Source organism: Columba livia, chromosome 7 (genome assembly GCF_036013475.1).
Source record: "Columba livia isolate bColLiv1 breed racing homer chromosome 7, bColLiv1.pat.W.v2, whole genome shotgun sequence".
NCBI lineage: Eukaryota > Metazoa > Chordata > Aves > Columbiformes > Columbidae > Columba > Columba livia.
The window spans coordinates 31,023,360-31,044,259 of NC_088608.1; the positions used below are offsets into that span (position 1 = coordinate 31,023,360).

Below are 20,900 nucleotides of genomic sequence, written 5' to 3' on the forward strand. Positions count from 1 at the left end.
ACACATAGAGGAAATTAAAACAAAACCCTTTTCTTTTACTCTGCTGACAAACATTTTTTATTCAGAAGAAAGTGATAAAAGATACAGGCAGACCACAAGCAGTATTTTAAGAGAAGTTATCCCTCTGGAAAGGGATAACTAAGGAAACTGCAAAGAAAACATGAAACTGAATCAGGCTACCTGACCAAGTTGGAAAATTTCTAGCATGCATTTATTCACAATAATTATTTCATATGGAAGAAAATGACAGGCTAGCAGCGTTCAAGAGGAGGCAGAGACAGCAAAATACACACAGCACAGAGCAGACCATAAATTTAGCCTCCCTCAAAACCAAGGCCTGTATCTGAGCAGGAGATAGTAGGTCTAGCACTTTTTTCCCCATCTCAATTATTATTAGCAAGGCTAAAGCTCCTTGAAAAGAGAACAAGTATTCCTCAAAAGAAAGATGTTCTTCTTATCAGAATGAAGCTGGCAAAGTGACCAACAGTAGCCACAATGCAATCCAAAGCCTTTCAGTTTTTTTCATTATGATTAACCTCTTTTTTTTTTTTTTGAGAAAATAAGATGTCAATATTCTTGTTAAACTTCCTAGTCTCCCTTAAGAGTCAGGTAGGAATGCAGACAAGGGGCTCAGCCTTATATGACTATCCTTGAACAGGCTTCTAACCCCCTGGCTCCTGCCCAGCCAGGCTGTCAGGGTGACAGGGTAAGTGATGGAGAGTGTGTGTCAAGAACGAAGATTTAAGACGGGTTTTTCTCTGCACTCTTGGAATGAGTGTTCCATTTCCCCTGTCTGCTCCTCAAAATCATCTCCTGTTTACCCCACACATGAGATGTAAACCCTTGTAAACCTGCAAGAGCTCAGACCTTCTCCGGATTCCATGGCCACACTTGGGTCTTCTCTTCCAGCCTGTGACAAGTTGTCCAAACCCAAGACTTACTTTCATTCCTGACTTCCTAATACCAGGCTGAAGCATCTACACTGTCATTCTAGGCTTGATTAAAGACTCAAGCAGTTCAGTGGAAGTCCCAGCCTCACATTCAGGATTGTTTTGTGGCAAAGATCCCCTCAGAACAGCAGAATTCCTGTATGGGTCAGCAACTACCTGGAAACAGGTTTTTCCTAAAATTAAAAATAAATAAATCTAAAAGTATGAATCCCTTGTGTTGCTAAGAGCATTAAATACGCTATTTTGAAGCCCCAAGTGCTGTCAAGTTGCACCTGCACTAGTTTCAGGGCTAATAAGAGTCACAAACAACATCATCTGTATTATTGTTCAAAAAGATGAAAGAATCAGATGACAGAAACCATAAACTTAAAAGATCACCAGAAAGGCTGACTATCACAAAAACAATGAGAAACCTAAATAAAGTTTTTTGGCCCGAGTCCAAAGGGCCTGCACTGAAAATTCCTTATGAAAAGAACATAACCAAGGTATTGTAGTGTTTTGGCAAAAGCACCATCTAAAGGACAAGCAGACACACTATAAAACATGCAGAAAACACCTTTTCCCTGACCAGTGTTTCTTGGTTGTAATCACATTACTGGTACAAGAAAACTAGACAGTGTGTTTTTCAAACGTCAGGATGAAGTTAAGATTTTCATTTAGTCTGAACTCACGTATTTTGCCACTGTGAGGTTTTCTGTAAGAGAACTAAGTTCTAAAAATCCCTCAAAATAAAAGTTACGCCATAAACCCTGCAGGTCTCACGAGCACAACCTGTCAGAGGCACAGCCTTTGAGTTACTTACCTGAGGGGAATGATAAGACCGGATGGAAGGAAGAGTCCAGCTCTTGCACATAATCTAGTATTTGAGATTCCATGCTGTACTCACTACTGTTCAGTGTGGAGGCTGGCATCATACACGGTAACTGAGTTTTATACGGGAAGGAGGCATCTCTAGATGGCAAAGTCTGCAAGGATATACAGAAACAAAGTTTAATGTCTCCTTTACTCGCTTCCTTCGCATTAGACCAGAAGGCAAAGAGTGACACTCTTCAATATGGGAATGGGAAAAATATTCTTACGAACTTCACATAGTCCAAATACAACTTATCTTCACTTGTCATGGACTATAGTGCACAATACAAAGAACACAAAAACCCCTTCACTTAGGGCCAGGAAACAGTTGTCCAAGTTTCCAGAGAAAATGTAACTGTTTCCAATCATTATTCTGATATATCCTATGACAAATAAACACCCCTTAAAATTCCAATCCAGCACAACAGGCATGATATAGATGCACAGACAAAACTAACACCAGACTAAATTACAGGGGTCTCCTCCGTTTATCCCCTTAGTCTTAATAAGATTCTTAGTATCAATATCTCCAGACAGTTTGAGCTCATATATTTTGATGCAAGACACAAAATTAAACATTTTGAGTATACCATGTACTTACATGAAGCAAGATGGGAAGTCCTTACCTTATTATAATTTAAGTATCAGATAAGCAACACAAACAGAAGAAGACAGATAGCAATAAACATGGAGAGGGACGCACTGAGGAAATACTAGAAAGAGGAGAGCTGCTGGAGGAGACCCTGATGTGGTGTGATGCTGTCTCTCATTTTTTTTTCCACAGGAAAACATCAACAGTCCAAAATCCACCTTTATCTCCATCGACAGGTGTATGCACATGTACTTCCAACTTAATTTGGAAAGAATTCCTTTCTAGCCCAGGACTCCTTCAAATCAATGCTCTGTTATTTTCCTGTGACAGACATATGGGACTCTTCATCTGTTAAACTTTAAACATCCATGCAGTGTTGGCAGAACTGGGACCTGTGTTTGGAAACACTAGAGGAATAAATGCTAAAGCAAATTTAATGTTTCCCATTATATGGACCATTAAACTAAAGCTTAAAGAGCTTTTCAGTAGTTGTTCTACCTTTGATGCAATAAGGGCTTGCTTTCCAAAAATGCACAACAGCATGTTTTCCCTTGATACTCGTCTTTTAGAAATGATCTGGTTTCCTGATTCTGTACTATTTAAGCTGCTATTGCACCCCCTGCAATACATAATCTACATTACAATAAATAATTGCCTCATTCTTTAAAAAGAAATCCCCAAACACTAATCAGTAAACTTACCTAGAAAATATATAGATAAGACCAACACATACTGACATCCAGTCCCTTAGTCCTATGTTGTTTTTTTCTTGCTTTAATTCACTTTAGTCCCAAACACATTTAGATTATAGCTTAAAGCTCAGCTTGCCCAAAACCATGCATACATGGTCACATGAACTCCACAGTCTCAATCTATTTTGAAACAGTATTAAAATCCAATTGCCAACATTAGTAAATGCAAAATTCTTTTCCTCATCTTGCCAGTGGTGGGAGTTACAAAATCTTATGCCATAATTAAATATTTCATTAAGTCAGTTCATAATTCAAAAGAGAATAAAGATATATATACAAGCAAGAGTATTTTTGTTTAAATGCCTGTGAAGCTACCAGAAAAAAACTAAGAAATCTGGCAGTGCCTGTGTTCCTGGCTACTGGATCTGGTTTAAATTTGTGATGGAGTAGTTTTCCACTGGAAAATGCTGAATTAGTGAAATCATGATGTTTGTCAGGAATGTAGATTTAATCAACTCTTGATGAAAAAATTTCTGAAGCGCTTCATTCTGGAATGAAAGCGTGTTGCTCAAAGAAAGTGCTTCAACCTTACTGGAACAAAACTGAAGAGCTGTTTATTGGAAAACTAAACTCCCTCCCCTTCCAATTCAGTACACAGAACACAGTGTAGAACACAGTCTACAACTCAACAGGCTTTTACAGCAGATAATTATTGATTTGGTAACACAACAACAGCAAAAAATCCACCAAAGCTCAAGTGCAAAACACCCCACAAATACATCCATTCAGCCACAGCAATGACAAGTGGTTTCATGAAAACCGCGGTGTCCAGCTTGTAGAAAAGCAGCCTCTACAGCAAAGCCTGACTACAATGCCAGCCCTTCAGAAAGCAACAGAGATTACTAAACTCTTATCAGTTTTTCTCCTGATATACTATACCTTGTACATCTCCTGAAACATTTTTCTTTATGACTGAAATACAAAACCTCATGCTTCCTGAGCTTAAGGAGATAGGAAGAATAACATTACATTAAACTGATTCTACTAAGGAAAAGAAAATATGCTGTATTTAAGAGGAAATCAGAAGTGTGCAAGCTTTAAATCTTCAACTAAACCAGCAGTTCTGTTTCAAACTTCATAAGAAAAGGTGTCACCAACAGAATCTGGCTGTCTGGAGAATTATGAATTTTAATCTTGGATTTTTTTTTCCTTAGTACTGTTTTACTGGGTTGCAGAAAACCTAGTGAGAAATTTATTTTGATATTTAAAACAATTCTCGCACTTGTGATAAACTGAGGCATTAGACAAAGCACGACTGGCTCCTGCCTCTGTTCTGGAGGGGTCAGAAGGCTGAACAGCACCGCTCTTCTGCAGAGAAAAAGTCTGAGTCTATGAAGCGTGCCAGAATTGAAAAGAAAAATGTTTTGTGCTCCCAGTTAAAAATTCTGAAGTGAATACTTGCTTCATGGTTTCAGCTACTGATCACTAAAACTCCTACCATTTTTGGAAACATGCCTAAGTTCAACAGTACAGAGAGCCACAGTTCAATTACACCAACGTGTATGAATCCAGCAAGTTAATTAAGGTAGCTCAAATACACTCTGCTGAATACCTGTCATGTTTGCCTCTGATTACTCTTTAAAAGCCCAAAAAAGGCAATGAGAAAGCATTTATTCTCCCTACAGACACATGCACTCACAACTTTCCAGCAACATCAAAGACGAGATATCCCTCTCAATACTAAAAGCTGTTCTTCAGTAAATGAGTAGCCAACTGCATTGCAGAGAATTAACTGTGGGATCCAAAAGAACGTCTGCGTGGGTGGCTGATGCCTCCTCTTTGAGCACCAAACACACTGCTAACTTTAGATCTTCCAGAAGCGCTACGGACAGCTCAAACCAAGAGACCAGCACATTACCTGCTTGCTTCTGTGCCCTAGTGTCTGCATGAAACGGCAGTCTGCCTTTCCATGGCCTCCCTTCTCCTGCAGGTTTTTCATCAGTGTCATAAAAGTAGCAGTAGCTTCTACTTTTCTCAGAGACCACCCACCTCTCATAAGTTTACATGGATTTTAGTTTCTTTAATCCTGTTATAAGCCAATGGGAGATGGACTTTCACCTGCTCTGTGGGAAATGCATGCTGTCCTCAACATCCTGAAACAAAGACCTTTTGTTCAACTAGCAAATCAATTGAAAAAATCAAGGTTAGTGCTTAATCTTTAACCAGTTAAACCAAAAGAAGTAAAGGCATGCTAACCCACAGGGATATCTTTTTAAAAATGCCATGTAGAATTTAAGATCTGATCAGGAGAACACTACAGCAATATCATAATAAGCTAGCTAAAGGTGCACTGGACTGCGGAAAGCACACTTCAGGTTTTTCATTCTGGAAAAGAAGAATTCAGGTGCTGACTGGTTTGCCATAAACCTCACAAAGAAAGGATTCAGTTCCACTGGCAGTGTCACCCTCCTCAGTTCCACTGGCAGTGTCACCCTCCTCCCCAGTAGACAACAGTCTTGTCACACACTCAGAATAGTTGAATGCATAGGAATACTACTTCACTTTCCCCATCCAGGTTTTGCTTATTTTTAACTATTAGAAGGCTTTCTTTTTTAACTTCCAGTGTTAAAATAGTAATTTTATCAACTATTATTTTCACTTACAAACTGGGTCAACCATACCCAAGGGATTCTCCTCCCCAGAGCACAAGCCTGCTGTACCCACAGAGGTACCGCACCATTTTCATGGAAGCGGTTTGCAGGAGCCCTGGCAGCGCACACCGTTCTCTGTGCTCATGGCTTTCTGGAAGTCAGCAGTGCCAGGATGTTCTGCAGCAGCAGGTGGTGGAGCCAACACAAAAGGATACCAAGGAAGGGGATGACAACCAGTACACTCCTTTCAGTGCAACTATGGGGGAATAAGTCCTTCGCTGTGCGAAATGCAAACTTCTAGCTGGCTACTGAATAATATTCTTGATAGTTGCTGCTGTAGACAGTGTTGTTTCTTTAAATTTATGGACTGAGGGAGCTAGAGAAAGCAGTAATTGATAACAGCAACTATTAATTCACCTGTATCTCCTTAACCACAAATACACCACAACATGGGATAATATGGTAGAGGAAAAAGGATTGTATTCTAGCAAGCAGGTGCTAAGATATTTGTCCCCAGACAAACACATCACCAGGCAGAAAACAGGGTACAACTTCCACACTATATGCAATATTGTGACGAAGCACCTTGTCTGCACACACCCCCATCTCCTTGTCCCTTTTTTTCCTTTCCTGCTAGCTACAGGCCACTTGCAGATAGCAGACATTTAGCAAGTACGGTAAAGGCTCTGCCTCTTGGGTATAATACAAATTACAAAATTATATATACATACCTACATGTATGTACACACTTCCTTCCCTAAAAACTGAAAATTGACAAGATTTGGTGAAAGTTCTATATGTATTTAGCAAGTGGCATCTACAAAAAGTACCACTGGCCTGAAGGACACGCTGGGAAAGCAGCAGGATTCAAAAATCACCAAACTGGTATAAGAACTAGATTAAAATAAGAAACTGAAACCCTAGAATTTAAATATGTTTTTCCTGTCTGTTTCGGAGCCTTCTGGAGAAGCAGCTGCTTTTTTTTTTTTTATTAAAAAAAGAGACCACTAAACGAAAGCAGATATTCTTATGCTCTCACTTAACCCCTGTTTGAGACTGAAGAGAAAAAATGTGGCAATACTCAACTGCAAGAGCCGGCAACATGATACCAATAGCTTGCTTGTGGTATCTAAAACATAAGCTTTTGCACCTCAGTTCCCAGCTTCCGGACCTGTTGGCACGTTTGCAAATTTGAATACAAATTTTCTCCATTTGCCTCAGTCAACACAACCATCTCTTCCTCCAGCAGGTGGAGATACAAATACAATGAGAATTTTCAGATTAAAAAACCCCGCTATGCTCCACAGCCCTGCAAAGAAACGGATAGGACCGAAATTGCCAGTACTGAGATCTCACTGCTCCATTGCCCCTTAAAACTTTATACAGCTATAAATAAAGTTAACAGATTAAAATACTATCTAGTCTCAAGAACATCTCTTGGCGAAGCATGACTTGACAAAAAAAGATTGAAATTGATGTCATCATTTAGGACGTTAAATGCGAAAGTAACAAAAGGTACTGGTAAAACAAATTCCTTGTTACTTAAAAAAACCTTCAACAAGACACACAGATAAAATCCTGGAAGTTAACTAAGCAAAGACACCTGTGAGATTATGTGACTAGTAACAACACTTGTCTGCTTTTAAATGAACTTAACAGAACTTTTTGATATCGCACCCATAATTCTATTCCTTCAAGTTTACACAAAAAATAGCCCGAGACTGAGATAATCTAGGTCCTCACTGCAGGAAAAAGCCTCTGTAGATGCACTCAGGCATTAGGTTTTGGAGAATCCGGGTGCAGGGGAAGCACTTACAAATACAACAACAACCAGAAAATTATTTAATTGGCGTTCTTGTCTGAAAGTCCTGAGACAGATCTGCTACTTACAGACCTTCCTGGTGGTTTTAATGTTTTGATACTCTTTGCCTTCTTTCTCAGTGTTAAAACTACACTATGTGCATTTTACAGGAGACAACGACCCAGAGGTTGTTTGACTTGCTAGCTGTGACAACGCAAAGGAGCGGCAGATCCAGCATTTGGAATGGAGCACGCTCAGACTCCGAACCCCTTTCTACCAGACCACGCCTGCAGTTTACTTCTTTGTGCTGTCCTGCATACGAGTTTTAATATCCATTCAAAAATCACACTGAAGAAATACACCACTGCAATCATATCCTCTAGGCCGAAGCACAGACTGCAATCCTGGGGTTTATTGTCCATGTGGATTATTCTGAGTGGCTTGTGCACTGACTCACAAGCAAGAAACGGCCTGAGCTCTTACCAACCAAGCTATTTAGATAATGAAAGGAGAAAGATACAAAACAGATTTCAGGGCCAAAAGATGACTCACAGATCATCTGTGGTACTTAGTCATCCTGAATTAAGGGACAAGCAGATTTGGCCCCACAGGATGTTTCAAGTTCCTGAGGATACTGGACAGTGACAGACAAACCAAACACCCAGCGTCCTGTTTGATTTCTCCCCATTGCAGTCTAACTACCTTGTAGAGCTGGCAGGTCTTCTAGAGTTTCATAGAGTTCTGTGTTTTCTTTTAGATACTACTCTGCGTAAGAATTATTTAAATACCAGAGCAGGGGAAGGTGGACCTCTCTTCAGAGAAGAAATACAGCAAAGCAGAATGCAAAACAGGGCAACTCTCCACAGGCACTGGGAGGCTACTAGGTCACTACATACTCAAACTTTTGACAGCATTGTAAATGTATGTGGCATGAGAGTTGATAAGAGAAAAAATGTGGCTGTCTTCCCAGTGACCTTATGAACTGACAGATGGGATAGCAGTTCACAGTTTGATACTTTGCTTTTCCTAACAGGGATGTTGGGGGGATAAAGAGGAAGGATGAGCTTCTCAAAAGCATTTGAAGAGATGTGAAGGACAGAACTCTGAGTGCCATCCCTTGCACCAAGGGTACAACCAGTGATCCCCCAAAAAACCAAATTCCTCAAGGTTACCCCAGCATTTCTTAACCTCCTACACATGAGAAGTTTACGTTTTGCTGTGATTCTCTGGGCAGAATTCTTCAGTCATCGTCTGCTCAGACTTGCAGAGCAGCACTGCCCATCAGCACTGCCAGGTGCTTGCTCACCGGCTGTTTGAACCTGGCACCGTGTGGAGCTGGCGCAGGAGCTGCAATGTCCAGAAGATTTAATCTTCTCCTCAGACTTTGGCAAGCTGGTTTCTATTAACTCCACATCTGCTGCAGGGAGTTGGCAGCAAGTCTTCCCTAGCTCCAGCTTGCTCTCAGGCCAGTGACCTTAAAGAAACAGGGCCCTCACAGACCATGGTGCCAGGGGCTATATAAATATGTAAAACCTGAAGAAATATGGGAGAAGCACTTGCTCGAGATGGCACACTAACAATACATTAAAAATCCAACTGTCTTCCATGCTGCTAAGAAGTGACTCCCTTTTCTATGAAAGGCCAGAGGAAATTTACTGGATTACTACTGGGAGTATAAATGCATTTTCAAAGAAAATTAAGTATAAGCCCCAGAGGCCCTTCCCCATTTTGCATCCTTACCCTTAGACATCTGCCTAATGTAGCAGTCAGTCTGGGCTGATAGCCTGTGTTCTTCCATTACAAGCTGAGCAATCTCATCAACAGCTGGGTAACCAAGTGTAGCAAACTTAGGCCTAAGAAAGTGACAGGGCCTGCCAGGATAAGGTTTCTTGAATGAAACAATACACCGATGATGGCTCTTAACTCAAAGACTTGATACCCATTTAGGTTTGATTGTCAGAATGTGCTGGAAACGTCCAGTCCAATTTTATCACTTACTTCCCCAGCAGGATCCCTGATACACTGTTTTTAACTAACACTGTAAGAGGCTTTGTTCATTGCTTTACCTTAATTTTGAAAACTTTAATTGAGTTTGGCACTTCCACGAAGCCTGAAGCTGACAGCTTGATTGCTGCCACCACCCCTCATTTTCTCCAGGGCCACAAGCAGAATTATCTGCAGCACATGACACAGTTCTTGACACGGCCTCTTGGTTAACTTCCCCATGGAGAGGACATTAAAAGGCAGAATCTAAACATGGGGTTTTGAGCCAAGAGCTGAGGTAAACATAAACAGCATTCTCCACAGGGGTTTACACCACACTGTCTTTGGGACAGCTCTGCACTTTTGGTACAGAGACACTGGAGCTCAGCTTGTATATGGTAACCCAGCACTAAAAATGTCAAGAGCACGGAGCAGACACACAGTTGCACCATCTACAGGTATTTGAAGCCTCAACTAGTAACTTAAAAATGCACTTTTTGATCACAGCCTACAATCAAAGATAAACTACAGATTTATCTTTTTAGTCTACAGCTCAAGGTAAGCTGTTGAGCATGCAAAGCAGTTCAGCTCTATGCCTGGTTGAAGATAAAAACATCAACTCTGCTTTGTACTCCTGCTGCTGGGCTGGAGAAATGAACTTTCTGTTCACAAGCTCCTACTGTTACTCTCTGAACTGCACTAACTCTGGCCCAGTTTTCAAAAGACAGAGACATAGCAACCTTAGAAATAGGAGATACTTGAGCCTGGAAGACACAGGCTCCCAGAAGAGCCTGTTATTTAGAAGTTGCATCTGGAGTGGAAGGGAAAGTCCTGGAATCTCTTGCTGAGGAGCAATCTCCACAGCTGCCAGAAGCACTTGTGGCACTGGAGGCAACAGTTGGGGAAATGAGTCCTCCAGCCTCTTTACCAGGACATGGATTGGATTGAATGGGAAACAAGGAAGTCCAAGTCAGGAAGAGTCTCCTTGGTGAATACAAGGAAGATGAAAAGCCTAAGTGCCCAGGAGGCAGAGCTCCCAAACTCTAACCCTCCACCTCCAATCCCCCACCATCAACCTTCCAGGCAGGCTGCCAAATCTGTAAGCCCCACTGCTGGGAAGCTGGGAAGTCAAGCTCATACGAAGCCAGACAGCTTTTTAATAAAATATCTTGCTAAAACTAGGACACTTGTGCAATTTTGCAGAGGATGCTGAATCAGCACACAGACACGGAACATACTTGCAGGGGAAATTTCTCCCCAGATCACTGGTACACTTAGTAAACCCTGGACAGTTAGCTGAGGAGACAGGGAGATTTCTCACAACACAACATGCTTTCAAAAGGCAAAGTAAAATCAAGAAATTGGAAACACTTGGAATTAACACTGCTGTAAATAATGAATTTACACCATCTCTGCTCCCAAATTAAGACTGTTGCTTTAAGCACCACAGCTAAACTCATATATTCTTACCAACAGTATACTATTAATATCAAACATGAACAGGTATGCCTTGTCCTGCACAACGTGTGTGGTTTCTCCCATTTTAAAATATTAATTTCTTTGTAATGAAGAAAATTTTAAGAGTTTCAAAGCATTCACAAACTTTCATGAAAAAGGCAATAAAACTAATCAGGAACAGCAAAAACGGAAACAGGATTAAGATATTGCATTTTAATTTCCTTTAAAATAATGTGTCACCAGCTGTGTAAACTTTCTTGTAGCTAAAACAAATATTCTGAAAACAAGCAGGCAGCTGATTTACACTGTAGCATGTTTCCTCAGCAGTTCAGCCTCCCAAGGAAGCCCTTGAGTTGTCTCTTTGTACAAAGGCTTTAAAGATAGCCATACAATAAACTGATTTGATAAGCAAGATTCTGAGTGATCTTTAATTTTTATGTTCAACTCATTAACTCTGAGCTCCTGCTGACACAGCTAGTACTCCTGCCACATACACTATATGCTCCCTGAACATAACAAATAACCAGCACAGCATGCACTATTCTTCTGACATACCAGACAAGACACACGCAGACTCTCGCAGCTGGGCTCTTTGGTTTTGTCTCCTGAAGAAAGAGGCGAGGGCCTACCTGCTGATTCCCGAAACAGGCTCCGTGCATTTTGTAGAGTTTCCTCTTCTGGAAGCTCAGAAGCGGCCTTGTTCGGGCAGATGTGCTCACATTAGCCACAGAGGGAGATCTTAGCCTTGTCCTGTCTCTTCTTCTTTTCTTGATGTGCTGATGATCAAGCAACCAGCTGCTCGAAGAAGATACCTCTCTGTTGTCTGAAGCTCTGCAATTTCATGATTAATGGGGGGAGGAAATACAAAAAAAGTTGATTATTCTCCACATGCACAGGCCAAGATTTCATACACTGATTAGCATTAGTTATCTAATTCCACAACCATTTTACAAACACTAAAATATTTCAGCAAACTGTTTCAGAAAACCATGTATGCGCTTTGTTTACCCGTTGATTAATTCTATGTTAGAAAGAAGTTTAGCTTCTTGTTTACCTTTCTGCTCACAGAAACAAATATCAAAATAAAGTTAAGCCCTTAAGCATATAGTGGTATTTGGTTATTCCAAATTCAAGAATTCTCTTTCTAACACTTCTAACACCTATGAGTTTTAATTTACAATTAATATTTCCATACAAACTTATATTCCACTCAAGACAGCAGCCATGTTAACATACAAGGAGACTGAGAGTCCTGCCCTAATACTTTTGAGATTTTCTAGTTTCACCCAAGAACTGAAAACTTAAAGCTTTACAAACCAGTGTCAATTCAGTGCAGGGGATGCAACTCACTGTGAAGCATCTGATTCAAAATTAGGAACTCTGTACACTTAGTTTAACCAACACAGAGCCATTAAACTTCACTTCCAGGGAAATGCCAATAGAGCTCTCCAATAGAGCCTAAGCCCAGGCTTGGCGAGGAGGGAAAGCCTAGCCCGTTTATCTGTCTACAAGACCTAGAAGTTGGTTAGATTCAGATGACTTGGGAGAATGCAAGCTCAGTTCCAGCCACAATGTGGCAGGGTCTAGATGAACACACAGAAAGCTCTGTTTTAACATTCTCTCACTCTTACCTGTGTTTCCCCAAGCCTACCCCTTTCGAATCTCCCTCAGTATTACAGCATCACCCCTTCACAACCTTACCTATACGTACACTTGCTGTACTCACATCCTTAGTAGCATAATATAAAATCACAAAAGTTATGTGAGAACATGGGGCCAAGAGCAGCAGCAAACCCTGTATGTGTTATGTATAACAACCCTGGATCACTCTCACCAATCTACAGCCTGTCTGCCCATCAGAAGAGGGAACACCACAAGGTAAGAATTCAAAACACCCTCCCATTTGGGTGGGAATGGCTCAATGGGAAGAATGCTCTTCACTTTTATAGGCATCCTGAATTTATTTTGTTGCTGTAGCAACATCTACCTGCAAAGTTGGAGGCTTCCTGCAAAAAAACACCAAAGTATGCACTTATTTTTACAATATTAAAGACCTTGACTGCAACCAAGCTGCCTGAGAAGTGCAAGCACACAAGATATTTTGGTCTTCGTTCATAACAGGGCATGTATCTGCACAAATTATTATCTTATGAACTTCATCTGGCAAGTCACAGTCTTATTAGTAAAGTTATAACACACAATAAAATAAGAAAATTAATTTATTACATGGCCATTTATCAATCTTTTTTGACAAGCACTATTCTTCTAACAGTACACTTTTATTAAATAGAAAGGCTTGTTACGAAGGTGTGATTAAACACCATCCCATGCTGTGCTGGTGTGGTAATAAGGTTTCTGGGTTTAAACTGGAGCTGTCCTTCTGACACGTCACAACAAGCCCAATAAGCAACACAGACTCAATGAAAGTAATATGCTAATTAAGAGAGGGATGGTACAAAGTATTTAAAAGAACATACTAGCGAGCACCAAGAAAAAGCCCCAAATACTGAAGCATGAGATTAATACTAACCCCATTTTTAAAGGCTGAGAAAGAAATACAGTGTTTAAATCCATGCAAAAGATTTCTTCAATACTTTCTCTGTAATTATCTGCCTTGAAGTCAGATGGTACCAAGCCCAACTACTAGAGTTCCACAGACCTCCCTCTTATTAATACACAAGACAACCCGGACAAGTAAATTAGAACAAAAAGCTCTTCGGTCTGGCTTCTCAGCTTCTGCAATTCCTGCCCTTGTTCTGGGGTCTGCCCACGTCTCTGATAATCTCTTTTCAAGCTCTGCCAGCTGCTCCAGTTACTCTCCTGTGCCTTGCAGTAATACACAGCTCTGTTTTCAGATGAAGCAGAGACCTCGGCTCTGTGTGTTGGAGTTCAGTACTATGGTATTCCTGCCATACACACTTGCATAAATATGCTTCCCAGTCAAGGTCAGAGTTACCCGTTTGTTTTGATGTTTGCGTGTTTTTCCAAATGTGACTCTACAGAAGAGTGGAGAGGAACGATCACCAGATGTAAAATCAATGAATTTGCTGAAACACTCCTTTCAAAACTCACAGTTTGGCCTTTCTTGCTCTGTAGCCGAGCTGAAGAGCAGAGACATGCGCCCAGCAAGCCAGACAGGCACGATTTGTACTGAAGTAACAAACTGTTTCATTCCATTGTCCTGGTACAAGAGCGGTTATCACTAGATTAGGGAAATGCTTCTATGAATATTTACCTTCATCTAATGCACCTGGCTAATCCTGGCATCTAGATTCAATTCAGAAAAGCAAAGCTACACAGAAAAACAAGTCGCTAATGAAATTAAACCTTGACAAATGGCAATTTAAGGTTATCTACGTTTAATCAAGCAGGAACTCTACACAGGAATAGTCAAAATAATCAACCGTACTACAACCCCATGACTACCAATCTCAAGCATCTTATGCTTAAACCTAGTTTAAACATGGACTATTATACCTTTCACATCAAGAGCCTACAACTGATTTCAAGAGTTCACTTAAGTAAAAATTGCTATAATCTCTTATTTTTCCTCTACAAAACCAAAACCACCTTACTTTCCATTTGATTTTGATTTCTGCTTTCTCAAGTATTTAATACAGAGTGAACTCTAGAAAGAGCTAGAGGAGAAGCAGCCAAGAAATGAAGATAACTGTAGTATGCAACTGTCTCCATTAATTGCATACAAAACTACTAAAACAACAAAATACCACAAAAAAACTGAAACACACTCGAAAACCCAAGATGTAGGAGGCAGTGAATTTCCTTTCAGGATTCTCATGATGACCAATCTATATCGTGCTCAATCACTGTCTTGATGAACACTATTTATTTGCAGATTTGAAAACACTTCATAAAAAGCTAAAAATTAAAATGAACTATTTTAACTGATTTTTAAGATGACATCTAGGAAGCTCTCAAGTCTCTCGGATTCCCTTCCAACACCTAACTCACCAACTCTAATTTATAGCTACAGCACTGAGAGAATCTTCCAAGTCTTCCCATTTTTCTTTGGAGGTTTATAGGTCATGAGTAGAAAACAACCAGTCTTACAGAGAGTGCTCCATGTGCAAGCAACTATGTTGCTTATAAAATGAAAAGAAGATTGAGTTTGGACAGAGTCTGATAAATCAGAAGAGGAGTGGCTCAATCCTATACACTCGTAAAAACATTTATAAAAGCAGAAGCCCTTCCTCATCTGTTTCGTGAAAAAGGCAGGGATTCAAGACAGCCTCCTAACACTCTGAATTACTCTCTTCTTTCATGTAGTCATCTCTATTAGCAACTCCTATTTCAGGCCTATTTTTGTTCCAAAACTCAGAGGAATCTTCTGATATTCACCTACATTATTTGGAAACAACTGATGAGTCAGGAGCCTGAGCACTACGTCACAGGACCCCTCCATCCTGACGTTTAGGGCACAGTCACGCCATCAGTTGGGAAGAGATGGCAGCTAAAGGAGGGCCCGTCCGAGCTGCTCGGTATAATCTCTTTGTGGGAGGCTACAGCCCCTGCGGCAGAGCTGCTCGGCCAGCCGGCTCTTCTCAGAGCCAGGGAATTACGCTCTGCTGCAGACGCGGCTGTAAACCCCCCCGAGCTCTAGAGGGGAGTATTTGCTTCATCCGTCTGATCCTAATTAAGACCTATGAACACTAGCAAACACTTCATCTTCAAAAATCACGCTAGCAGTGTATCAGGGGAAATATTCTACATAGCTAGGTCTTTTATGAGACAGGGCTGTAGTCAATTACCTTAATGCTGTTTTAAGACTAATACTGATTAAAGCCTGTACTGTATTTTAAAATCTTCGAAGAAAAGATGGAATTACTAAGAAATACAGAGTAGTACCAAGAAACATTTTTCTACTATATTAATTTTGAGCTGCTACAGTCATCCTGGAAGGTATCCATCCAGAACAAAAGACCAAATTGGAAAAAGTATTATCTCCAAATTCCTGAAAAAGTAGCTGGCAAAGATAAATTCAGCTTTGTATTGAAGACTGATGTGCTTAAAATCAATGAAGCTACAACAAAAAACTAAAACCGACCCATGTTGAGGCACAGGTGATGCTGCTTATGTATTCTATTAATCTAGTAAATTCTAGTTTGTCACTCTTCCAGAAACACAAGTTGCAATCATGATGACAAAATCCTTCACGTCTGAAATAATCAGTAGTAGTGTGCTATCTACTTGTATCCTTTCACTAATTCGCAGATATATTAATCTTCCCTGTACTTAAATGTCAGTCACTGCATGATTTTTTGATGCCTTTAAGAACAAAGCTCTATTACTTTCAACCTTACAAGCAAGACTTGACTTTTCTTGAAGCTTGCAGAAAGCAGCTCACTTTTCCTGATTTACTAGTGTAATGATTATCAGTTCCATCTACATATCTTTATCAAAAGTTGTTTAAAAAAAAAATGCTATGTATTGTCACCTACCTGAAGGAGATGCCATTGAGCAGCTGTTTGTGCCTCCAGGTCTTGGATGAAAGAGATGAAGAAGCTGGAGGCAGGGGAGCAATTAGGCTGCTGATGATTTCACTTAGTTGCGCACTCTGGAAAAAAATTAAAAATATAAAAGGTAGTGAGAGTTTTATCCAGACTCAACAGCTCGAAGTTCCTGTTTCCTGCTTAGGATTCCAGTTGTATGCATCATGGAACAATCAAATCTATTTTCTTCTCATGAATAATCAAGAGTGGCATGTTTTTTTCTTTCACAATGATTATGTTCCACTATACAAAACTAACGAACAAACAAAACAAAAAAAAAACCCACAACAACCTATCAAAAAAACCCGACAAAAAATGAACACAACCCTGAACAACCACCCAAGGACACCGTTTACACATTTGAATAAGCAGTACACAAAACACATTAGTGATCTTGGTTTTTTAACCGGATGTTTTCAAAAAGGCCAAAGAAAGCAGAACACTTTACAGCTGATGTTACAACAGCTGCAGCCCAGAGCTAACTGGCTACTCAACAGGGAAAAAACCCAAGTTTGCTGTCTACTCATTGTACATTTTGTTCACTCCAAGTATTTTTCCTGTTTAAAGAATCCTCTTCATTGCGCACTGTAGTTTGACGAAGGTGTCTTTATAGAAGTGTAGCTACAGAAGGATTATCCTAACTACAGACAGAATGGCTAAAAACTTCTGGTAGCCTCAAAAATAGCAACAAGAATACCCCACCCAGCAAAACCCAGACTTCCAGAACTGCCCCAAACCAAACGCAGCTGATTTGTTAAGGCTAAGAATTACTCCTTATGAAGCAATGAATTGTGGACTGACTCCAGATAACATTTCACAATGATTTTTTTGTTTTAAATGTCAAACCTTAAAGGCTATTCTAACAATAAATGTAGCTTTCTTAGAGGAAACTGTGTGCTGCACACTAAACAGAAATTAAATGTATCTGAAACAGCATACTTCATTTTTTTAAAAACTTCTATATTATTTTGTAGGATTTTCATTCAGAACTAAGACTGGTTAAAACAAGAATTGCTAAAGGTTACCCAGTAAATTTTCTTTACATTTTGAAGCACTACCATTTTTGCAGAAAGAGGCAGAAAAAATTCTTTTCCATTTTATTACAACTCACACCTTTTCTGCTCATGTTTAAGTGATGCAGTCGGGTAAAAATTTCATGTCAGAATAAAATATTCAGGGATGGATATTAAAGCACAGAAAAAGCAAGTCAACTACAAAAGGTCTGGACAAAGCAAACGAGATGTCAGTAAAATATTTAGCAGATTGATTTCAAAATCTCAACAGAATTCAATCTGTAAGGAGCAAAGTCTCTACTAAACATTAAAGCACCAAAACAACAGCAGACTTCCAAAACACAAGGAAAAACATATATGTTTTAAAAAATGTTGCATAGCTATGAAAAAGACTTGGAAAATTATTAATAAAAATTGCCAGGCTGTCACTTTGTATTCTTCCTAAATTTATTTCTCTTTAACAAACAAATACTTCAACGTAAGACTAAAGAATTCTGTGGGAATATCTGTGGACGTACGTCAGCCTACAGCATTGCTGCTGCTGGCACTGAACAAGATGACACTCAAACCTTCAGAGTTAATGTTGATTTACAGAGCTGACGGTCAAAAAGCAAATCAAACCTCAAAGCTTTTGGCGCTGTAAAGGGAAGAAATCCGATGTAATCTGTAAGATGCCTTAAATCAAGGACACCTTCATTTCCAAGTCATTTTCAGATCAACCAAGTTCTTGGACTTCTGTTTGTAGCTACTTAGGGACCAGAAAACACACTCCATTACTATAATTGTCAAATGTCTTACTGAAAAGTAGTTTTAATTCTGCGAGTAATCACTTAAAGAGGGGACATCTCCTCACAGTCTAAAAATGCTCTTTGGTTTACCTTGTACAACTGACAGCACCGTGCATATAAATTTCCTGTTTCATTGCTTCCTCATCCCTGTCTGTTGTGGATAAGATCTATCAAACAGGGGAAGCATTTTAAGAACAGGAAAGTATGACTATCAAATAAGAAAAATTGGCACAGAGATTCAGGAACAGGCATTAGATACCTAAAGCTACTTTTACCCCATTTAAAAAAGTGCATGTGATGAAGAATTTATGTAAAGCAGTGGAGCAACATCTCAATGCACCATCCTGCCCTTGTCAAGTTTGCTTTGCACTAGCTGCATAGATTTATCTTGAAAACAAATTTCCTGTATGTCTTTCAGCAATGCGATTCTACCACATTCTTTATGTACTCCCTGGCAAAAGAAAACCCTGCTGAAGTCTGTATCGTATTTCCTGGAATTAACCTTGGAAATGACCGTTTTGAACACCACGAAACAAAACTGCGCTCAAAGCTACGCCTACGCTGTGCCTATTAAGTACCTGAAATTCCTCAGCTCCGAACTGGAGTCCTCTGATGCTTGAAAAGGCAGACCAGCAATCATATTCTGTCGGGGCTTTTTTTATTTTTAAGCACGACGTACCTCCATGTTCAGCTGTACTCTTTCATCTCACCTGAGTTATTTCCTGAAACCATCTGTGGCAACTCTCCATTGAGCCTAACCATAAAGGAGAGGCAGGTTTGCCGATAGCTATTAGAGGTGGTTACGTGGCCGCTTTGAAGGAAACACAGCGGTAATGCAGACATGTCAGAAATAAAAGGTTAATTTGTAAACCTGGTGTACAATGTAGTTATTTAAGTCCTTCAATTCATCAGTGCCCACGCTCGGGACTGCAAAATTTCTTCCTTTTTGGAAGTCACCACCATGGAACCTGCCCTATTGCTGAAGTAAGTTATTTGGTTCCACTGACCGTTGAATTCTTATTTTACTTTACCTGTTTTTCTATGTTTCGTAAAAGCAGGGTAGGGCTGCTGGGTGACATTTCAAAGTCATGCTCCGGCAAAGAATCCTGTCTCTCAATGGCAGCTTGCGAATTCCCTGTGGCGTTTAATAAAGCTTCTTGGTCTGTCAATTGTATTTGCTTCTTCAAAATGTCTTTTGGAAATGGGAATTCTTCTAAGATCACCATCCCCTAGACAACAGCAATTGAACACAGTTGGTTGACAATGGATAAACCCTCCTAAATCATTTTTAAGGGGCAGTTGAACCTGGCACATCCCCCTTAAATCCTCCCAGCAACTCTTTGGAGCACTCAGACTACATTTTAAATACACTTAACAGCTAAAATATAGAAATAGTAGGTATTTTCATTAATGAAAAACTGCACCATTTGTGCTACTCCTTCTAACAGCGATCACTCTAGTGCTATACCAACACTGAAACATCTGTGCCAAAATTCAAATCAGAAATTCATACTTATTAGAGCAACTATATGAACGTTTGCCTGCTGATTTAAGAAGAGGTTTTTCTGTAAAAAACAATCACCTTTTATCTGAAGTTGGTTGTAGGCTTTGCAGCCAGTGAATTTTGCAGAGGCAGTTTAAAGTGCTTTATTTTTCTTACCCCTATCCAAGCTCTAAGCAAAACATCAAGGTTGTTATTTTTTAAGTAGCAGAGATGGACAGAATTAAAAAGAGCCATTTAGAATTTAATAATTGATTTAAGGTGAGCATTTTTAGAGTTCCATCATTACAGAGCTAACTATCCTAAATATTCCAGCAATCTCCTTGCTTTTCCAGACAATCTGCACAAATGTTGTATCAGGCGTGGTCTACTGTCCAGAATGTCACCTACGAAGAAAAATGTAACTAACAGTGTTTCATAAACAGAACTAGGAAAATAATACCCCCACTGTGTTTTTCACATGACAGATTAGAAAAATAAAACTATCAAATACAATCTTAGGTAATATCTCACTTGGTTTGTTTTAATGACTTAAAATGTTAAACTAAATAATAAGCAAAAATAACTTTGTAACGGTCAAAACCGGCCCCTCAAATAGTCCCTTAATTTGTCATTATCTTGACCAAACCAAATATTCAGAAAAGGCTATCAAACCCCTGCAGGCTTCTTCCAAAGTGAAAGGGAAAGTAATTTATTTGCATTTAAGCACCGACTGTTACCAAAATATCAAGGAGACATGGAAAGAATGGGACCATTCAATCACACTGCCTCAATTTTTTATTTCTAGTGAGAGTATTTCCCTAAAAAGCAAGGGAACATTGTCATTATGTGAACAAAAGGAACTCCTATACTATTTCTTGTAGCTAGACAGACTTCACCTAGGTTGTGGTTGCAGAAAATTAAGGATCCTGTAGTTTTACTCAGACCTTGATCCTTGCTCAGCAGCAACTTGCCCTAAAACATGCAAACAAGTCTCCAAGAGACTTCAAAGAGGAGGAGAAAACATGAAAAACATGTCCTGTTCTCATTGTGTTCCTAACTTATTCTCCTGTTTGATTTATAAATTCAAAGTTGAGAATGAAGATATTATTTAAAAGCAAAGGCGCTTG

General features: G+C 39.7%; 1 protein-coding gene across 13 annotated transcripts in view; it reads right to left on the minus strand.

Annotated features, from left to right (window-relative positions):
• KANSL1L (KAT8 regulatory NSL complex subunit 1 like) overlaps positions 1-20,900 on the minus strand; it is a 64,369-nt gene that overhangs the window by 17,147 nt on the left and 26,322 nt on the right. For 7 of the 13 annotated variants that reach the window (XR_010473724.1, XR_010473723.1, XR_010473728.1 and 4 more), the window contains exons 4-7: positions 19,322-19,519; positions 16,439-16,554; positions 11,609-11,810; positions 1,753-1,915 (exon numbers count right to left, since the gene is read on the minus strand). Coding sequence is in view for 5 of the 13 variants with exons in the window: in XM_065069045.1 (XP_064925117.1) it covers positions 1,753-1,915; positions 11,609-11,810; positions 16,439-16,554; positions 19,322-19,519 (679 nt within the window). In the remaining 8 variants the exon portion in view is untranslated. The remainder of the gene's footprint in view (positions 1-1,752; positions 1,916-11,608; positions 11,811-16,438; positions 16,555-19,321; positions 19,520-20,900) is intronic. The other 6 variants (XR_010473727.1, XR_010473726.1, XR_010473729.1 and 3 more) reach the window with 1 other exon arrangement.